Below are 16316 nucleotides of genomic sequence, written 5' to 3'. Positions count from 1 at the left end.
CATCATTTATCCTTTCTTATTGCAGGCACGTGAGGTTTCCTGTTTGGAGGTTAGAGTGGATACAGGCAAGCTGAAGCAGCAATCCACAAGTGAGGTTATTGCTTCATTAACCTATTGTTTTTGTGTTGTGATTCAGTTGTCATAACAGATGTTGAAAAACTAATAATCTGTTGTGCATGCTACTCTAGCTGTGTCACGCAACACTTAGCTTTGCCATGCTCAGAAAGATTGTATCTGCTAAATTCAAGTTATTCAAGTATTTGGTTCCCTAGCAGATCTTAAATTGATGCAAAACTAGTGCCATATATACCAGAATTAATTTTTTTTGAGGGGGGAGAGGGGAGGGGAGAAGGTGCATTCTCTCTAGTTATTGTCAGTTCAAAATTAAAATTGTTAACTAAGTTGAATCCTTAAATTATCTTATAATCAAGTTAATATAGGGAAGGCTTATCCTGTATGTTTAATTTGGGGTTGAGTATGCAAACCACTACCAAAACAGGACTTTGCCTGTAAAATATAGCCCTTATAAATATAGCAAAACTCCTCAATAGTCTTTAAGTTCGTTCAGTTAAAACAAACAGCTCATGTAATGGTGCTCATGGGGCAGATCTCAAGAAATCAGTTGTTTCTAGTTAATTCATGAGTGGAAAATTGACCTTTATGAAAAAAATTGTAGCAATGGCTGAGTTGTATGGTAAGAAGATTCAGTCTGAAATGTAGCGTGAGGAGGAAAGGCTAGTTGCTTAAAATTATGCAATGATCCTTCAAGGGAACAGTATACTGTGTCTCTGTGAATGCCAACACTTTTCTGTGAAGAAACAGACTTTGTGTTGGCAGGCATTTTTGGTTTTGGTGACACAATTATCATGGAAGAGTAATGGCAGAGGGCATGTGTCAAGTATTTCTGTATGGCTTTGAGTCTGAAATGCCTGCCTAGGAAATATGACACATATATACAAGGTGAAATATAGGAAAGGAAAGGAAACATATACAAGGTGAACCAGAACAGACTGACATCAAATAAATGATTTTTTTAAATTGTGTGAATTATCCAAAGCTTCTTTAAACTGACACACCTTTAAACCTAAATTTTGGTTTTATGTATTTATGAAGAGCATAATGACACACTACAGGACTTCAAAAGTGTGTAATTTCTGTGTATTTATGATTTATACAGATCTACCCAGTGTTTTATATTATTTTTGATCTCTTTTGGCCACACATAGTCTACTTAATCATTGGGGTATAAGAAAGGTCAGACAAAAAGCATACGTGTTAAAGGCATGTTTTATTTATCAGTTATGTGTGTTTGCTTGGAATAGTTAAAAAATAGTTAAAATTCTTTGTTCCCTGCCTTTTTGTTTAGATCAGGAGCTTATGTTTACAGTGAAAGGATCCCATGAAGGAAGCCAGAAGATTTCACTGGGCTCTGACCCTGGTCTTCAGAACATTGTATTTCACTGCGTCATAAATGACCAGACAAGACTGGATATCACATTACCAGAAGAGGTATATTCCCCTTCTGTATGTTGGCATTAACCATAGTGAAATTAGCAGAAGAACTGAGTGTCAACAGTGAAGTCAACTAGCCCTCTTAAGAGGAGAAGTACTAGACAGGATAAACCTTTCACATGTATCCCCACTGTTCTTTACATTGTTTCAGCTGGCAGATAAAAATGAAACACAGAGATATGGGGTCCTTTCTTTCCCTCTGAATTCACTCCCTTTGCAGAAGGAAATAATAGTAGAAGAGGTGAGTTCTGTGAACCTTTTGAAATAAATATTTTCAAATTGTACTTAATTATAACCTGCTAGAGATAAGGTTACTAACTGAGCAAAGTCATTGTGTAAAATTATATGGATACTTATCCAATTTTTTTTTAAATAAAACCATCCTATTCTCTTTTAAAGGAAGCAGGTGGTAGCAATCACTGTAATAATAGTTAAATCTTTGCAAAGCCACATACCAAAATTAGAATTAGGTGGTTTCAAGGAACAAAAGTGATGGTCATATGCACATGTATTCCAAAATTTCTTTATGCTTATTGGGGGTAATTCCACAATAACTATTAAGCTCATATTCTGGATTGATTTTTTTTTTTAATTCAGATGTAGCCTAAATATTGATGTTCAGAGTGGTTTGTGTGTGTGTATATATATATATTTTTAGTGAGAACTTTTCTGGTTCTTGTGTTTCTTCTAAGTATGAATGCTATGAGTTAGCGTAACATGCAAGTTCATTACTCCAAGCAAGCTTATTAGATAAGAGTGAGTTTGGTTCCAGAACAATATGAATCCTAGTCATATGAACTATTTTTTGAGAAGCTCTTTTCTTACTGAATGAGTCTTGTCTAAGCTTGAAGGAAAGAAACATTTTAAAATTTGGTGGTAATTAACTTTATTTTCTTGATTTCTAGGATCAGTCCTTTGAGGTGTGCTTGACAGCAAGAAAATGGTAAGATAGCCTCTTCTTGTCCTAGTGTGCAGGATTACTGTAAACTATTTTTTTTCTCTAGTCAGTGGAGAGAGGAAAACACCATGTGAGTGCTTTCTCCTGTAGTCAGGTGGTGCCTGAGGTAAGTGCAAATCCATTGTAGTTTCAGGATCATGCAAGTCAATGTGAGTTTGACTCTTTTTTTTCTTTTCAGAGTAAGTTATCTCATTTTATGACTACCATTCTTAGACATGAATAAAATTACACTTTTTGGATATTATTTTTGTTACCACTTTATGCAAATCTGTCTATTGGTACAACGAGTGAAATAGACTCTATCCCTCTTTGACTTTGCAAGCTCACCAAAACAAAACAAAAAAAAATCCAACTCCTAAACAATCAAACTGAAAGGCGGCCTGGCTTCTGCTCCTTCTGTTTCTGAGCAAAATGTGATCTTGGACCTGACCAGCTGCACCTCTACACCTTACAGGAACAGAATGGCAGTAGTGATGGGTGAAATTGAAAAGAATGAGGCTTTATGGTACAGCTGAAGACTCTATATGGTTAACAGCATCCTCACTATTGTGTGACATACACAGGGGAAGCAACTCTGATGTTCAGAGCATGGGAGGAGTCTGTGGAGATAAAATTCAGAGCATAGGACAGAGATCTATTTTATCAATCTCAGCCCATAACAAATCTACTGAAATTTCAATTTTACAGATTATAGAGAGAGCAACTGCACAAAAGAAAGTGCTACTGTTTTTACATCTACACTAAAAAAGTTGCTTGCTTTTTAGGTCAATCAAATCACCTTATTCTGTTCTCAAAATTAAGCTATCATGTACAAATTTTTCTGGAGAACAGAAGATACTGACATTAACCCTTGAAATATTTGTGTTCATGGAATACTAATGAAAGTAATGTTCAAAATAATATTTTGCAGCCACTAGAGGGGGATGTGATACACAAGATTTGGGCAATATTGAGTGCCCTTTTCTGTAATAAGTATATTTGCCTTTTTGAAAAGCACAAAAAACTTAATTGACATTTGTTTGGTATTGTACTTTTTTTCTGCAAAACCTTTGGCTTGTATTTCACACTTCTCAGGGGAGAGAATGCAGTGTGGCTGCCTGTGCAGAAAAATGATGGATATTCTTATGTATTTGTTGTATGAGGCTTACCTAGAAATCTACTCAGCATGCAGGTGAAAGGCATTACAAATCAGTGGAGCTGCAAGTGAGCATATGGATAAGTGTAGGTGAAGCAACCACCCCAAACCAACAAAGGCAGAACACTATGCAAAACTTATGCTCTCCCAAAGGGTCATGTGCACTGCCTAGGATTACTCATTTATTTATCCAACATAAGCAAAGACAGGCAATGCTGCAAAGCTTCCAGTTCTAGCTGGCTCTCATGGGACAGTCTAAGCAGCAAGGTGATGGTGTAGGACTTGTCCTGTGTTTTCAAGCTCTATCAAACTCGTTGTTAAGAGCTTCACTTTCAGATAATGTTAGTGAGCAGTCAATACCTGAGAACAGGTGATGTTGGCATCAGATGAGTTTTTCAGGATGTCGTGGTGACAGAAAGGAATGGATACAGGAAAAATCTCACCTATTTTGTCACTCTTTCTCTAGCTTGTGTGACTTGCCTTTTGTGCTCTCATCCACAAGAAATCTAAGGTGTCTTGGACACTCCTTTTATCTTCACTACTTTTTGCTGCCAATAGAGATGCTCCTTTTCTTCTATTTTTTTGATCAATATGTAGACTTAAAAACAGCTTGTTTGTGGAGTTCACTGACTGACTGCCCTTACAGGTCCTGAAATTGGCTATAACTGATGTGCATTGATTAGTCCTGTTGTCTGTTCCAGCTCAGGAGACCTGGATGTGCGCTTGGGATTTAGTCTGTGCATGGAGGAACAGGACTTCCTGCGGAAAAGGAAGAAATACGTTGCTGCTGCTCTGAAAAAGATTCTTAATTTGGAGGAAGATCTGAAAGAGCATGAGGCAAGCCATACGGTCCCTGGTAGTGATTCTTCTCCAGGGACTGGGGCCTGGCTCACAAACTGAAACATGAAAAACTAAAATAGCTTAATTAATCCTGCTGTTCTAGGGCAGGCCCAGCCACCTAGAATAAGAGATTTGCAAGAGAAACCAGTATTCTGGTCTGTGTGGAGATGGCATGATGTGCCTTTACAGACCCAGTTTAACCCATTCCTGTTTATTCCTGGTATTGCTCATGTGTCTCAGGAAGAAAATTTATGGTGAGCAGATACAGAACAGCTGGAGGGTGTTGTTTGGGGAATAGCTTGCTCTAGGTCAGTAGGAGAGGCAAGGCAATATTCATGGCATTCATAAGAGGATTCTGAGATGAGGAAGCTAAATTTTTGCACAGAAACTATAGTTAAAAATACTTCAATTTGTTTCTGCAGCAGAAAAGATGCATTGTTGGGAAAACAACTATCAGAATAAATCTGTCAAGCTGGAAAAAAGAGGGTGAATCTTGTAGCATAGTTGAGCTGTACAGATTACATTGTCAATTAGAAGTTGTTTAGCTTTATCACTATAGGTCATGCTCCTGCTTCCATATTTATGTATAACCTTTGTAACTGCTTAAGCCTGGTTGGACTGTAGAAAATCAAGGAAGTACAAACTCACCAGCTGCAAGAATCTTCGTTAGTTGACAGTTAAAAGGGAATGCTTTTACATAGTGGTCTGAGTTTCCTGAGACATGGTAAGGCCAAAATGGTAAGACCAAAGTTTGTTTTTGAAAAAAGTCTAGTTTTTCTGGCACTGCTACTCATGTATTTAATCTTAAAATTTTGAAAATATCCCAACTCTCTTGTTTACCAACTTAAAAAAAAAAAAAATCAGTTCAAAGTTATAATTAGAATTTTAATTTGTGCTGAAAAAGTAAAACTAGAACATATATTCTGATTTCAATGAAGATTTTTCCTCATTATTATTGTATAATCTCCTATATTTTAAGTTCTTACTAAATTCAGGGTTAGAACAACATCTATTTTTGTTTCTTCTAGTTTTGTAAAAAGGGAGAAATATTTTCTTTGAGTTCTATTAATTGTCTTTAGAATAGTCAATCACCTGATGAAATTAGAAGTTATTACTTTAAAGGTAAAAATAGACATTTCCCATACAACATGTAAGCATCCACACAACTCAAGATGTTAATGGAAGCAAATGGTGTACTAGATTAGGAAAAGATTAAGAGAAGAACAGTCTCTTCAATTGCACTTGGAATTTAGGAAGGAAAAAAAAAGCCCTGTTGATGATTGTGCCTCAGGACATAAAGTAATTTCTGGCCTGAGGTCAGGAAGGCTTCAGCTATTGTGTGGTTTGGCTGATTACAGGGTGCTGTGCATTCTTCTGAGACACCGATCATTGTTAGAGGCAGAATCACAAATCCCTAATCTGCCCTGCCATGGTAAATCCTGTATTTTTTTTTATGCTGGCTTCTAATAATACACCTTGAGAAGAATTCCAGGGTGATGAGGTTGATTTCCAATTATGTATTAAGTAAACAGCCTCCTCCGACCCAATGTGAGTGGGTAAGACATGAGCCTTACCTCTCCAATCAATCAGATGGTGATGATGGAAGCCTTTTGCATCACACCCTTTTTACACAAAGTAATGCCATTGCTTGTTATCAGTGCCTGTAACCTATTATCTGATTTCTGCAGTAAGAGGTTTGTCTCTATTATGTGCACGGCTTTTTCTATCATTTTCCCTTGCTGTGTTGAACAGGTGCCAGTGGTGGCCATCACGACTACTGGGGGAGGGACAAGATCACTGACAGCAATGTATGGCAGCCTACTGGGACTCCAGAAACTCAATCTGTTAGACTGTATTTCCTACATCGGTGGTTTATCGGGTACCACATGGTAAGAATGACCCAAACAAGATATGTTTGTTCTCTGTGCTTGATATTATTGATTGTTTGTACAGCACCATCAACTTATGATTCATTTAGTAAAGCAGAAGATTTCAATTTTCCTGTTTCCACCTAGAACCAAGAAACAAACATACCCAATAAGCAATCAATCATCACATTCATCAGCTGCTTTTTTCACCACATTGACATGGTCTGTGCCTGATATTTAATGTAAATGCTGTATTACCTTTTCATATTTTATTAATTATACCTTAGACTGAATGCAGTGAATTTGTCTTTATACGGGAAATTGAAGAAAGATGGGAAGAAGAATTTATGCCTGCCATTTGCTGGTTAATCTCACTTCCATTTTGGATTTAGAGTGCATCTTCCTCTGGTAAAGGACATTTTTGGGTCTAGTGGAATTAATGTTGTTGAAGATGATCCAGAAAATGACTCTGAGCTACCAGCCTCAGACTGCAGTTATTGTTGTTCATTATGAAGTGCTCTCTTCTCCCAGTGGGTATACAGCAGACAATGTCACATTTAAAATAACTTAAAAGTAGATAACCATGTGGGTTCTGGCTAGATCCACTCCTCTACACTCGTCTGAAAGTGGAGACAATTTTTGCATTGAATTTTGTCAGTCCTTTATACGTGTCCAAAACTTAATGGCAGGCTTGTCTAAGTATTCTTTCAGCTTCTCTGTATGCATGTGGAGATCTGAGTGTACCTGTCTGTGATTTTGAGGAGACAGATAAGACTGGTCATACCAGGACCTGAGAACTGCCTAGTCCTCTCACAGACAGGAGTCAGCAGCGGATACCTGGGAAAAAATATTAGACTAGAGCAAACTTGTAGTGGCTGTTTGCTAAAGTGTTTCCCACCTTCCAAAAAAAGGATTTTCTGAGGACTTGTGGAGTCAGTGTATTTAATAGCCTTGGGCAGTTTTTTAGTTCCTTGAATTTCTCAGATTATTCTTGAGCCCGCAAAGTCTTACCATCAAAGCAAGGAAAGCTTGGGAGAGGTTTTGAAATCCTCTTATTTCAAGGATAAACAAGTGTATTTAGTTTTCAGTTGTGAACCCCCATATGAATTGAAACAGGCAAATAGCTTGCAAAAATGTACTCTGAAGCCAAACAACACAGTTAGTTCTCTTTCATTGTTCCCTTCTAATGTTTATTCAGGACAATGGCAAACCTGTATGAAGATGCTAATTGGTCACAAAAGTATCTGGAAGAGGCGATCAAGGAAGCTCGCAAGCAAGTAACCAAAAACAAGATCTGCTGTTTTAGTCTGGACTGTCTGAAGTACTATTATAATGACCTGATGGAGAGGACTAAGGAGGGACATAACACATCTTTCATAGACCTGTGGGGGCTTGTCATTGAATCCATGCTACATGATAAGGTATTACTCCTTTTTTTTTTTTTTTTTTTCCCAGAAGCCTGATGAACATCTGTAACTGTAAAGGAGAAAAAATAATTCCTGGGACACTGTTAAATACTACTAATGCAAATAATTAACTTAATGTTTGATTAAATGCTGTATATTGAGGTTCATTATTAAAACACTACTCTCATTTTAAAGTGAGGTTAACCTTGAAGGAGCCATGGCATTTCAAAAGTGTTCTCTCTTCTTGAAAAATAAAAAAACAAAAACACAAACAACCTTATGAAAAATGTATTTGGAAATGTACCCTAATCACTTTGAACATTAAATATTACAAAACATGACTAGAAGAGGTGCTTAAAAATTAGAAATTATTTACTTCACTCACATAATTGAACATATGCTTTTACAAAGTGCCTTAGTTACAGGCTTTATATAGGGGGATTATTCAAATAGTAGGAAAGGCCATTCTCTAAATATGTTATTAAGGCTTAAGAAAGATTGATAGAAATATCATTACATTTAAAATAGCATAACTTAATAGTTTACTTCTGGTTTATGCTTATCCAAGGAAGTTTTACGTTGTCATGTGTGACTGCAATATATTCTTGCATATGAATATGCTTGAGAATGATATTAAAATCTGATAAAATCTGCTACCTGAAATCCAGTCAAGGAAAGTACCTTACCTTTCACTTAGCCATGTATTTATTCCCGGGAACTGTTTTTTTCCTTGCCAAATCTACACACAACCTCTCCGCATATCTCAAAATCTGAGAACCCATATAGGGGCTGCTGTTTGCAGGATACTTGCCAAGTTTGGAATATTCCAAGGCAGATGCACTTCTGAACAGTATAGTGAGATGAAATCAGGAAGGAGAGTCTGGATAAAACTAATAGTTGACGTTATATAATTTCAAGTACAAGTTGTTTGTCACCTCATTCCATTAACCAGTTTTAATTAAAACCAGAAAGACGAACATAGACTCTCCGATCAGCGGCAGGCAGTGGATAATGGTCAGAACCCATTGCCCATCTACGTGGCCATCAACCTCAAGTCCAACTATAGTGCTCAGGCATTCAGAGGTAATGATAATCTAGTTTTCTCATACTTTTGTAATTTAAGTAATCTGAACTAAGACTAATTGGATGTAATCAGCTTCAATAATACAATAGTCCTTTCGTTCTAATCACAAAAAGATCATTTCTAAATGTTGCTAGGAGCAAAAATATATTTATACCAGACGAGATGCTAAACTCACAATTTATCCTGGTCACAGGAACATTTTAATTTAACTTACAATGTTTACACCTACTCCTATTTGGAATAGTTATAGAGAGAACTCTGAATTTTTAGGTCTAGTGGTACAAAAATCACTGTTTCCTCTGCTATTGATTTTCACGATATTTGTTTAATACGAACAGCTGAGTACATGATGCCAGATGAATGTTAGGCTTTCTGCCACTGTTGCCCTAAAGGAACCACGTTATACCTGAGCAATACGCACTTTTGGGCAATATTAACTGCAGAGAATGCTTACAGTTTCATTTAGACCAAGGTTTGTCTGCTGGAGACTGCTGTGTCAAAAGACTTCACAGCCTAGGACTACCCTCCCTTGATGTGAGAGGATCATGTGTTCTCTCAGCATACTGTGAGCAATATAGGTACAGCACTAGCTGGTGAACAGCACGTTATGAGCTGGACAGTGTCTTTTTAATTTGTACATTGTCACTATTCTGTTTAGCAGTAGTTAACACTTTATTGCCTTTTCACAATCTGGCTGTTGTCTCCATTAGAGTGGTTGGAGTTCACTCCTTATGAAGTCAGTCTCCTGAAATACGGAGCGTCTATTCCTGCAGAACATTTTGGAAGTGAGTTCTTTATGGGAAGGCTAGTGAAGAGGCTTCCAGAGACTCGGATCTGCTACATGCAAGGTGACTATTGCATAGAGGGAAAATTGGTCTACTCAAAAGAGAGCTGGTGCTAGTGAGCACATGGTTTGTGGAGGACAGCCCTGTGAAGACACCAGCAAACAGGTTGAGCAGGTGTGAGATTGCTTTAGTGAGGAGGTACTTAGCAAGTGTGCCCACGAAGATATCTATCCAGACAGAAAGGAAGTATCCAATGACTGAAGGTACGTATCAATTAAAATTCTTCCAAAACTACTCCATCAATCAGTTTATATTCTCTCTTTCACACTACAGGCATGTGGAGTAGTATATTTTCCATAGATGTGATGTATGTCTGGAATTTGGCTGCTGATTCAGAGGACTTCTGGTGTAGGTGGACCAGAGACAGAGTAAAAGATATCGGTGAGATATTTATTTATTTTTAGCACTAGAGTGACTGGCCCCCTAAGTTAGCCAATGTTTACAGCTGAGTGACAGTCACATGTTTTCTGGAGGTTTCCTGTTCAAAGGCCAGTACTGTTTACCTGTGTTTTAGCACTTGGATCTTCTCTGCACCTCACGCTGCTGCAGAGGTGTGCATCATTTGATGAAGCCTAGAGTGTGAGGTTGAGTTTGCCTTGATCTTGCTGCTTGCAGGTAGCTGTCATTTAATTCAGAGCTTAATTCTGAAATTCTGAGTTTGATTTGGGCTCAGTTATAAGTTTCAGGGCTAATAACTACATTTGGTTTACCTTCAGGTTTGGGATGGTGACAACTGTGTTTATTAGTTATTCAGTTTTTAAAAATATTGATTGTTTCAGGAAAGTGTCCTAAACTCAGAACTGCTTCCTTTCTTGCAGAGGAAGAACCCTTTCTGTCCATGAATCCTTACGAGATTGACACATGTCTACTCACTCCCTCATCCACTCTCTCCTCTGCTCTGAGAGATGTCTTAACAGGACGCCCAACAATTGCACAGTATCCCAATTTTATCAGAGGCTTCCAGATGCACAGCAAGTACCTGGAGAGCGATGGATTCTCTACTTGGAAAGGCACAGTAACATAGCGCATCCTTCAGTAACAATTTGGGCAGGTTTAGGCTTGGGAATTCATTTACGATTTCTGATGTGGAGATGAGAAAAAACATGACTGACTTCCTGAAACTCCACTTCTCCCTTCCCTAGATGAAAGAAATGGGAAACAGATTTCAAATGCATTTCATTTTTGTGTTTGTTTGTTTTGGGGGTAAATTTGAACTTGGTTGTCTGGGGATTGTGTTCCAGTGGACAATGCAAGCTCAACCTGAGGAGACAGGAATAACCTATTCTTTAGGGCCAAAGCTGTATGAGGTGTCCAGGAAGGAAGAAACTGCATTGTGTCATTCATTCCTGTAAATCAGTGCTGTTTGTGAGTCATCAAAGGAAGGCAGGGAAAACGGGGGTTCCATTCTTCCATCTTTAACTTTCTATGAGGAGCAGTCAATCTTGTTTTTCACTTACTGACAAGAAATATTTGTATTTCAGACACAGTGATAGACTCCTTCCCAAATAAGCTGATGGAAACAGCAGATGATGAGCTCTCCCTGGTTGATACGGGATTTTTCATCAATACCAGCTACCCACCACTTTTGAGATCAAAAAGGGAGGTGGATGTCATCCTGCATTTAAATTACAGCGGAGGGTCCCAGACGCTGGTAAGAAAAGTCATGGCATCTGAGATCCTTTTCTGTCATCATTTTTTTCTTCTTCTAATATCAGTCTTAGGGAAAGAGACTGGCTGAAACTGGACTTGATTAATAATGAGAAGTAATATAATTACTGTTGCGTTCTTAGGGAGATTAATATGAAAATAAACATAGGCCTATAGTTAATATAGCTGTTAAAACAATTTTTTAATGAGATCATAAGGTATGTTGATAATTGTTAATAGGAAGTCATTAGCAAACAATCACAAACCATGCAGAGGACAGAAAGACTGGGAAAGTTGTAAACAATGAAGAAGTCAAGGTGATGAGGAATATCTGGACTGATTGGTTCCTTCTCTGTTCTTTCAGTTTCCTTGCCTTTCCCTTCTGAACCCATTTATAGAACATGTTTAATTGGAACTGTAAAATCAGTCCTCTGGCTTTTGGCTGTATTTGCAAGTTCATATAAAGTGACTGTTTTCTTGTTTTGCCTGAAGCAATGAAGGAAATAAGATAAACTGTAATGTATGCTGTGGTTACAGCCATTTCTCTCTGAAAATTAACATCTTCCCAGGGGAAAATCCAAGCCTTGGAATATTAACATTAGCTGCTGAAGTTGTTTTATTTTTTTATTTTAAAAAAGCCTCAGAAAACTCTCGGTCTCCTTTGATATTTGATTCTTCTTATTTTATTCATTTATCCAGCCTCTGGACCAGATTGCAAAATACATATCGGGGCAAGGAATTCCATTTCCCAAAATTGAGATAAGTGAGGAAGACAGGGAAAACTTGAAGGAATGCTATGTGTTTGAAGATTCTGACAGTCCCCATGCTCCAACAGTGCTCTTTTTTCCCCTAGTAAATGACACCTTCAAGAATTACAAAGCTCCTGGTGAGTCATCTGTGGCTAGCAATTTTAATAAAAAGTCAATTTCCTGGTGTAATTTCATATCTAATATCTCACTACCAATTCTGACCTTCTTTCTAACTTTCTAATGTTGGTATTGTCAGTCTCATCACTGACAAAAATAAATACTGTCTCATTACATCTGAACTGTAGGAACTACAGAAGCTCTCCTAATACATCTGAGATTAAAACCGGTGTTTATTCCACAGGATTTTTTAAATATAGCATGAGGGTGAAACTCCCAAAATACATACAGCATAGGTAGCAGGTTATCTACTCTATTGACATACACTTGTTATGCACCACTCTCTGCAAAAAGAAGCAGAACCTTCTGGAAGATTTCAGGGATACTTCCTTCATCACTTCAGAACTGAGTGGACTGAGATCTTTTGTTTTTGTTGTTTTTTATATGAGCTATGATATCTCTCTGAAGGGCCATCATTTCTTCTGATCTTTCAGTGAATGTTATTTCACCCAGTATAAGATTGTTTTTTCTCTTGCTTCCTCTTTCCTAGTTTGAGCAGCCAAGACTTTGTTGTCTAATGAGTGGTCTACAAATGCTTCTGCTGATATGTGCTGTTTTCCTTCCCAGACATTTGGGTGTACATCAGGTTTGGACAAGCTCTGAAAAACATGATACTACTGGACCACTTTTACATCCCTCTGGCAAACCCTCTTTTCTCCTCCAAATCTCCATTTTCTGCCTATAATTACTTAAATGAATGATAGGAACCACATGCTGCAATAAAACCTGATTGGTGCATCTTGTGGTTTTTCCCTCAGGTGTGGAAAGGAGCCCTGAAGAGATGTCTGAAGGCAAAGTTGATGTCTCCACAATTCTCTCCCCATTTACAACAAGGGAGGTGTGTTTCAGTGAAGAGAATTTTGACAAGCTGGTGAAGCTGACTGATTACAATGTCCTGAATAATGAGAAGTTGATTATTCGGGCCTTGCGCATGGCAGTGGCACGGAGGAAGCAGAGAAACTATTAGCCATCATCTGCTAGTTTTAACCTTTCAAATGCAATATTTCTGGGGTTGTCTGTGATCTTGTGAGATTAACATGTTTGATACTTGACACTTTAATGTGTAGTAGAAAATGTGTCATCCTGAGGACTTGCTGGACTTCAATTCCTCCTATTTAATTGACTGTTCAGATGAACAGATTGTAATTTACAGTGGTTTAATCAAAAACAAGTTTCAAAGCAGCATATTTACATTTAGTTTTGTTACCTTGTTACTTTACCAATGGAGATATATTCCATATAATTTAACATCATGTTTTCTGAGATAATGAAATATCGTAGCACAATAAAAATGTGAACCAAACCAGTATTCATGTGTGTTTTTCTGTTCAGCAGAACAGCAATCCCTTGAACAGGAGTTTCGCTCATCGATAGCTAATCCATTGTGTTTGTTATTGCTTATCTTAATTATTGACACTCTAAAACTTGTTATCTCTGATGTGATTGTCTACTATAAATTTTTTAATTCAGCTGTCTGTCTTCACCTGTCTTTGAAAATAAGCTTTTTTCAAGTTACAATCAGTGTTAAAATATACAGACTTTTCACCATCCATTAAAAAATAGTAATCAAAACCCACTCTGAATCAGGTCATCTTTGTTTCATATGGTCAAAAGTATTCTTTGAGCTGCTATTCACAGAACCACCTTTATATCAGCCTTAGTAGTAGTCATGTTTCCCAATTTTTCCTCCTCTCATTTTCTTTTAGTAGTTGTTTGCTTTCCTGTCTCACTCATCTTCACCTGCCTTGACTGTTCTTGTCAACTGTCTTCCTTCCAGTGTTCCAGAGGATGCGAAGTGGCTGCTAACTTCTTGCACAGAATATGGCAATGAAAGAAGACCTTTTGAGCAACCTTCCAGACATAGTTTTGCAGCTGTTCAATGCTTTTCTTCAAATGGTCTTTCGCAGAGTTATCCTGAAAGAGTGATTCCTCATTGTCAAAAATTGCAGAGGTTTTCTGGGGAAAGATAGTTGTCATAGGCTCTTTTCTCACAGTTCTGCAATGGCTAGATCACATATTCAGTCTTTCACAATAGCAGCCCTGCACTGTGCAGCTGTGATACACAAAGAGACTGTTCACAGCAGCTCAGGTGATTCTTGGGGTTATCTTCATTTTGATAACGAAAGGGTCTTATTGCTATGAATACAAGACCAAATCTCCAGTATAGTACAGGTGTTGAGATCAGGGGAGAGTCTTTAAGCAGTATGGCCAGCAGGGCTAGGGAAGTGATTGTCCCCCTGTACTCAGCTCTGGTGAGGCTGCACCTCGAGTACTGTGTTCAGTTTTGGGCCCCTTGTTACAAGAAGGACATTGAGGTGCTTGAGTGAGTCCAGAGAACGGTGACGAAGCTGGTGAGGGGTCTGGAGAACAAGTCCTACGAGGAGCGGCTGAGGGAGCTGGGCTTGTTCAGCCTGGAGAAAAGGAGGCTCAGGGGCGACCTTATTGCTCTCTACAGGTACCTTAAAGGAGGCTATAGCAAGGTGGGGGTTGGTCTGTTCTCCCATGTGCCTGGTGACAGGACGAGAGGGAATGGGCTTAAGTTGCGCCAGGGGAGTTTTAGGTTGGATGTTAGGAAGAACTTCTTTACTGAAAGGGTTGTTAGACATTGGAAAGGGCTGCCCAGGGGAGTGGTGGAATCACCATCCCTGGAGGTCTTTAAAAGACGTTTAGATGTAGAGCTTAGCGATATGGTTTAGTGGGGACTGGTTAGTGTTAGGTCAGAGGTTGGACTCAATGATCTTGAGGTCTCTTCCAACCTAGAAATCCTGTGATTCTGTGATTGATTATGCTCTGAAGTGACAAATTTGTTTATATGTAATCAAATTCTAGGAAATAGGAGAAAAAAATACTTCTGTGCTATGGGAAAAACTGCTGATGGTGCGTCTGGAGCAGTTTGGGTGGTGAAAGAGAAGGACTGGGCCATGTTTTTGACCTATGAGAGTGTTCATTGTGTTCATGCTACTGCAGCACTTTGAACGACACAGTGTAACTGCGTGCAGTACTGCATGTGTAGATTGACACTATTAGTCCTGCATGGTATGAAGCAATGCTAATTATGGTTCAGCTTCAGAACACTAGAATCAGCTCAAGGGATCTGGGTGTTTCCCAGGGTTATCTTTGGTTTGACACTCATGGTTCCTAGGCCTTTTTTGGTGGAAATGAAACTGAGAAGAATGGAAGCTGTTTCTGTCTGTTTTACAAGGAAAACGTGTTCAACAACAGGACAAAAAAAAAAGAAAAAAAGACAGGCGCATGAGACAGCCTCAGCCACATTAACCCTACTTTTCATAAGAACTAATTAGTCCATCTTTTAACTATGACTAATTACTGCACTGACGTAGCTATGCTCCTTCCCATGTCAGCCTTGGGGTATCCCTGCATTATGTCCTGCTGGCTGATACAAAAGCTGGCTTTTTCTTCTTTAAAGGGAGTTCCTCCCGTCCTCAGATCACTCCACAGTTCTTTATCTTCCCAATTTCAGTATCATCTGTTTGAAACAGGGTGCCAAAAATATTTTTTATTTATAAAACCTGTAATAGGCTTAAAACTGAGCTGTTTGCAATCTCTTTAGGAATACTTCCTTTGACTACTGCTTTTTGTGATCTGTTAGTTATCCATCCTTCATCTGTTTAATGTTTGGATGGTGTTTGTTGCACCCAGTTCTTAAGGTAGGGTACCTTTTAAATGTCAGACCTTTTATGACATTTAAGTTATAGCATGTCTGTGAAGTTAAATTTATCAGTCAATTCTCATTCCATTGCAAAGTGAAGTGAAACTATTTTGTGTTCCATTTTTTAATTAAATTTCATAATATCAATGGTAACATATTTTTTCGTTTTTGTCTTCCACTCTCGTTATGTCTTATGTATTCACTTTGTGTACTCCCTCACTCAGGGACCACCTAATGTGATGCCAACAGTGCCCTGCACAGAGAGGTCTCATAAATGCAGGGACATAAAGAATATGCTAGAACACGAAGCATAATTAACATTAACTCCAAGTGACACCCTAATGTATTCTTTTTGAGATCGTTGGCTTCAACACTTTTAATTTATGTGTGCAAAATTAAAACTTTTGAGAACGTGAGTGAACTGT

General features: G+C 38.2%; 1 protein-coding gene across 1 annotated transcript in view; it reads left to right on the top strand.

Moving 5' to 3' along the window:
- The window catches only part of LOC116489887 (cytosolic phospholipase A2 epsilon-like), a 30795-nt gene extending 17607 nt beyond the window's left edge, over window positions 1-13188 (top strand). The window contains exons 8-21 of the mRNA XM_032188625.1: window positions 26-89; window positions 1367-1509; window positions 1664-1753; window positions 2418-2455; window positions 4307-4442; window positions 6198-6334; window positions 7512-7734; window positions 8688-8802; window positions 9514-9651; window positions 9922-10029; window positions 10467-10658; window positions 11130-11299; window positions 11995-12181; window positions 12980-13188. Coding sequence (XP_032044516.1) covers window positions 26-89; window positions 1367-1509; window positions 1664-1753; window positions 2418-2455; window positions 4307-4442; window positions 6198-6334; window positions 7512-7734; window positions 8688-8802; window positions 9514-9651; window positions 9922-10029; window positions 10467-10658; window positions 11130-11299; window positions 11995-12181; window positions 12980-13188 — 1950 coding nt within the window. The remainder of the gene's footprint in view (window positions 1-25; window positions 90-1366; window positions 1510-1663; window positions 1754-2417; window positions 2456-4306; window positions 4443-6197; window positions 6335-7511; window positions 7735-8687; window positions 8803-9513; window positions 9652-9921; window positions 10030-10466; window positions 10659-11129; window positions 11300-11994; window positions 12182-12979) is intronic.
- Window positions 13189-16316: the final 3128 nt, after the last annotated feature.

Source organism: Aythya fuligula, chromosome 5 (assembly GCF_009819795.1).
Source record: "Aythya fuligula isolate bAytFul2 chromosome 5, bAytFul2.pri, whole genome shotgun sequence".
Lineage (NCBI taxonomy): Eukaryota > Metazoa > Chordata > Aves > Anseriformes > Anatidae > Aythya > Aythya fuligula.
Note: the sequence above shows the minus strand (reverse complement) of the source record. Positions and strands in the feature narration are given on the sequence as shown.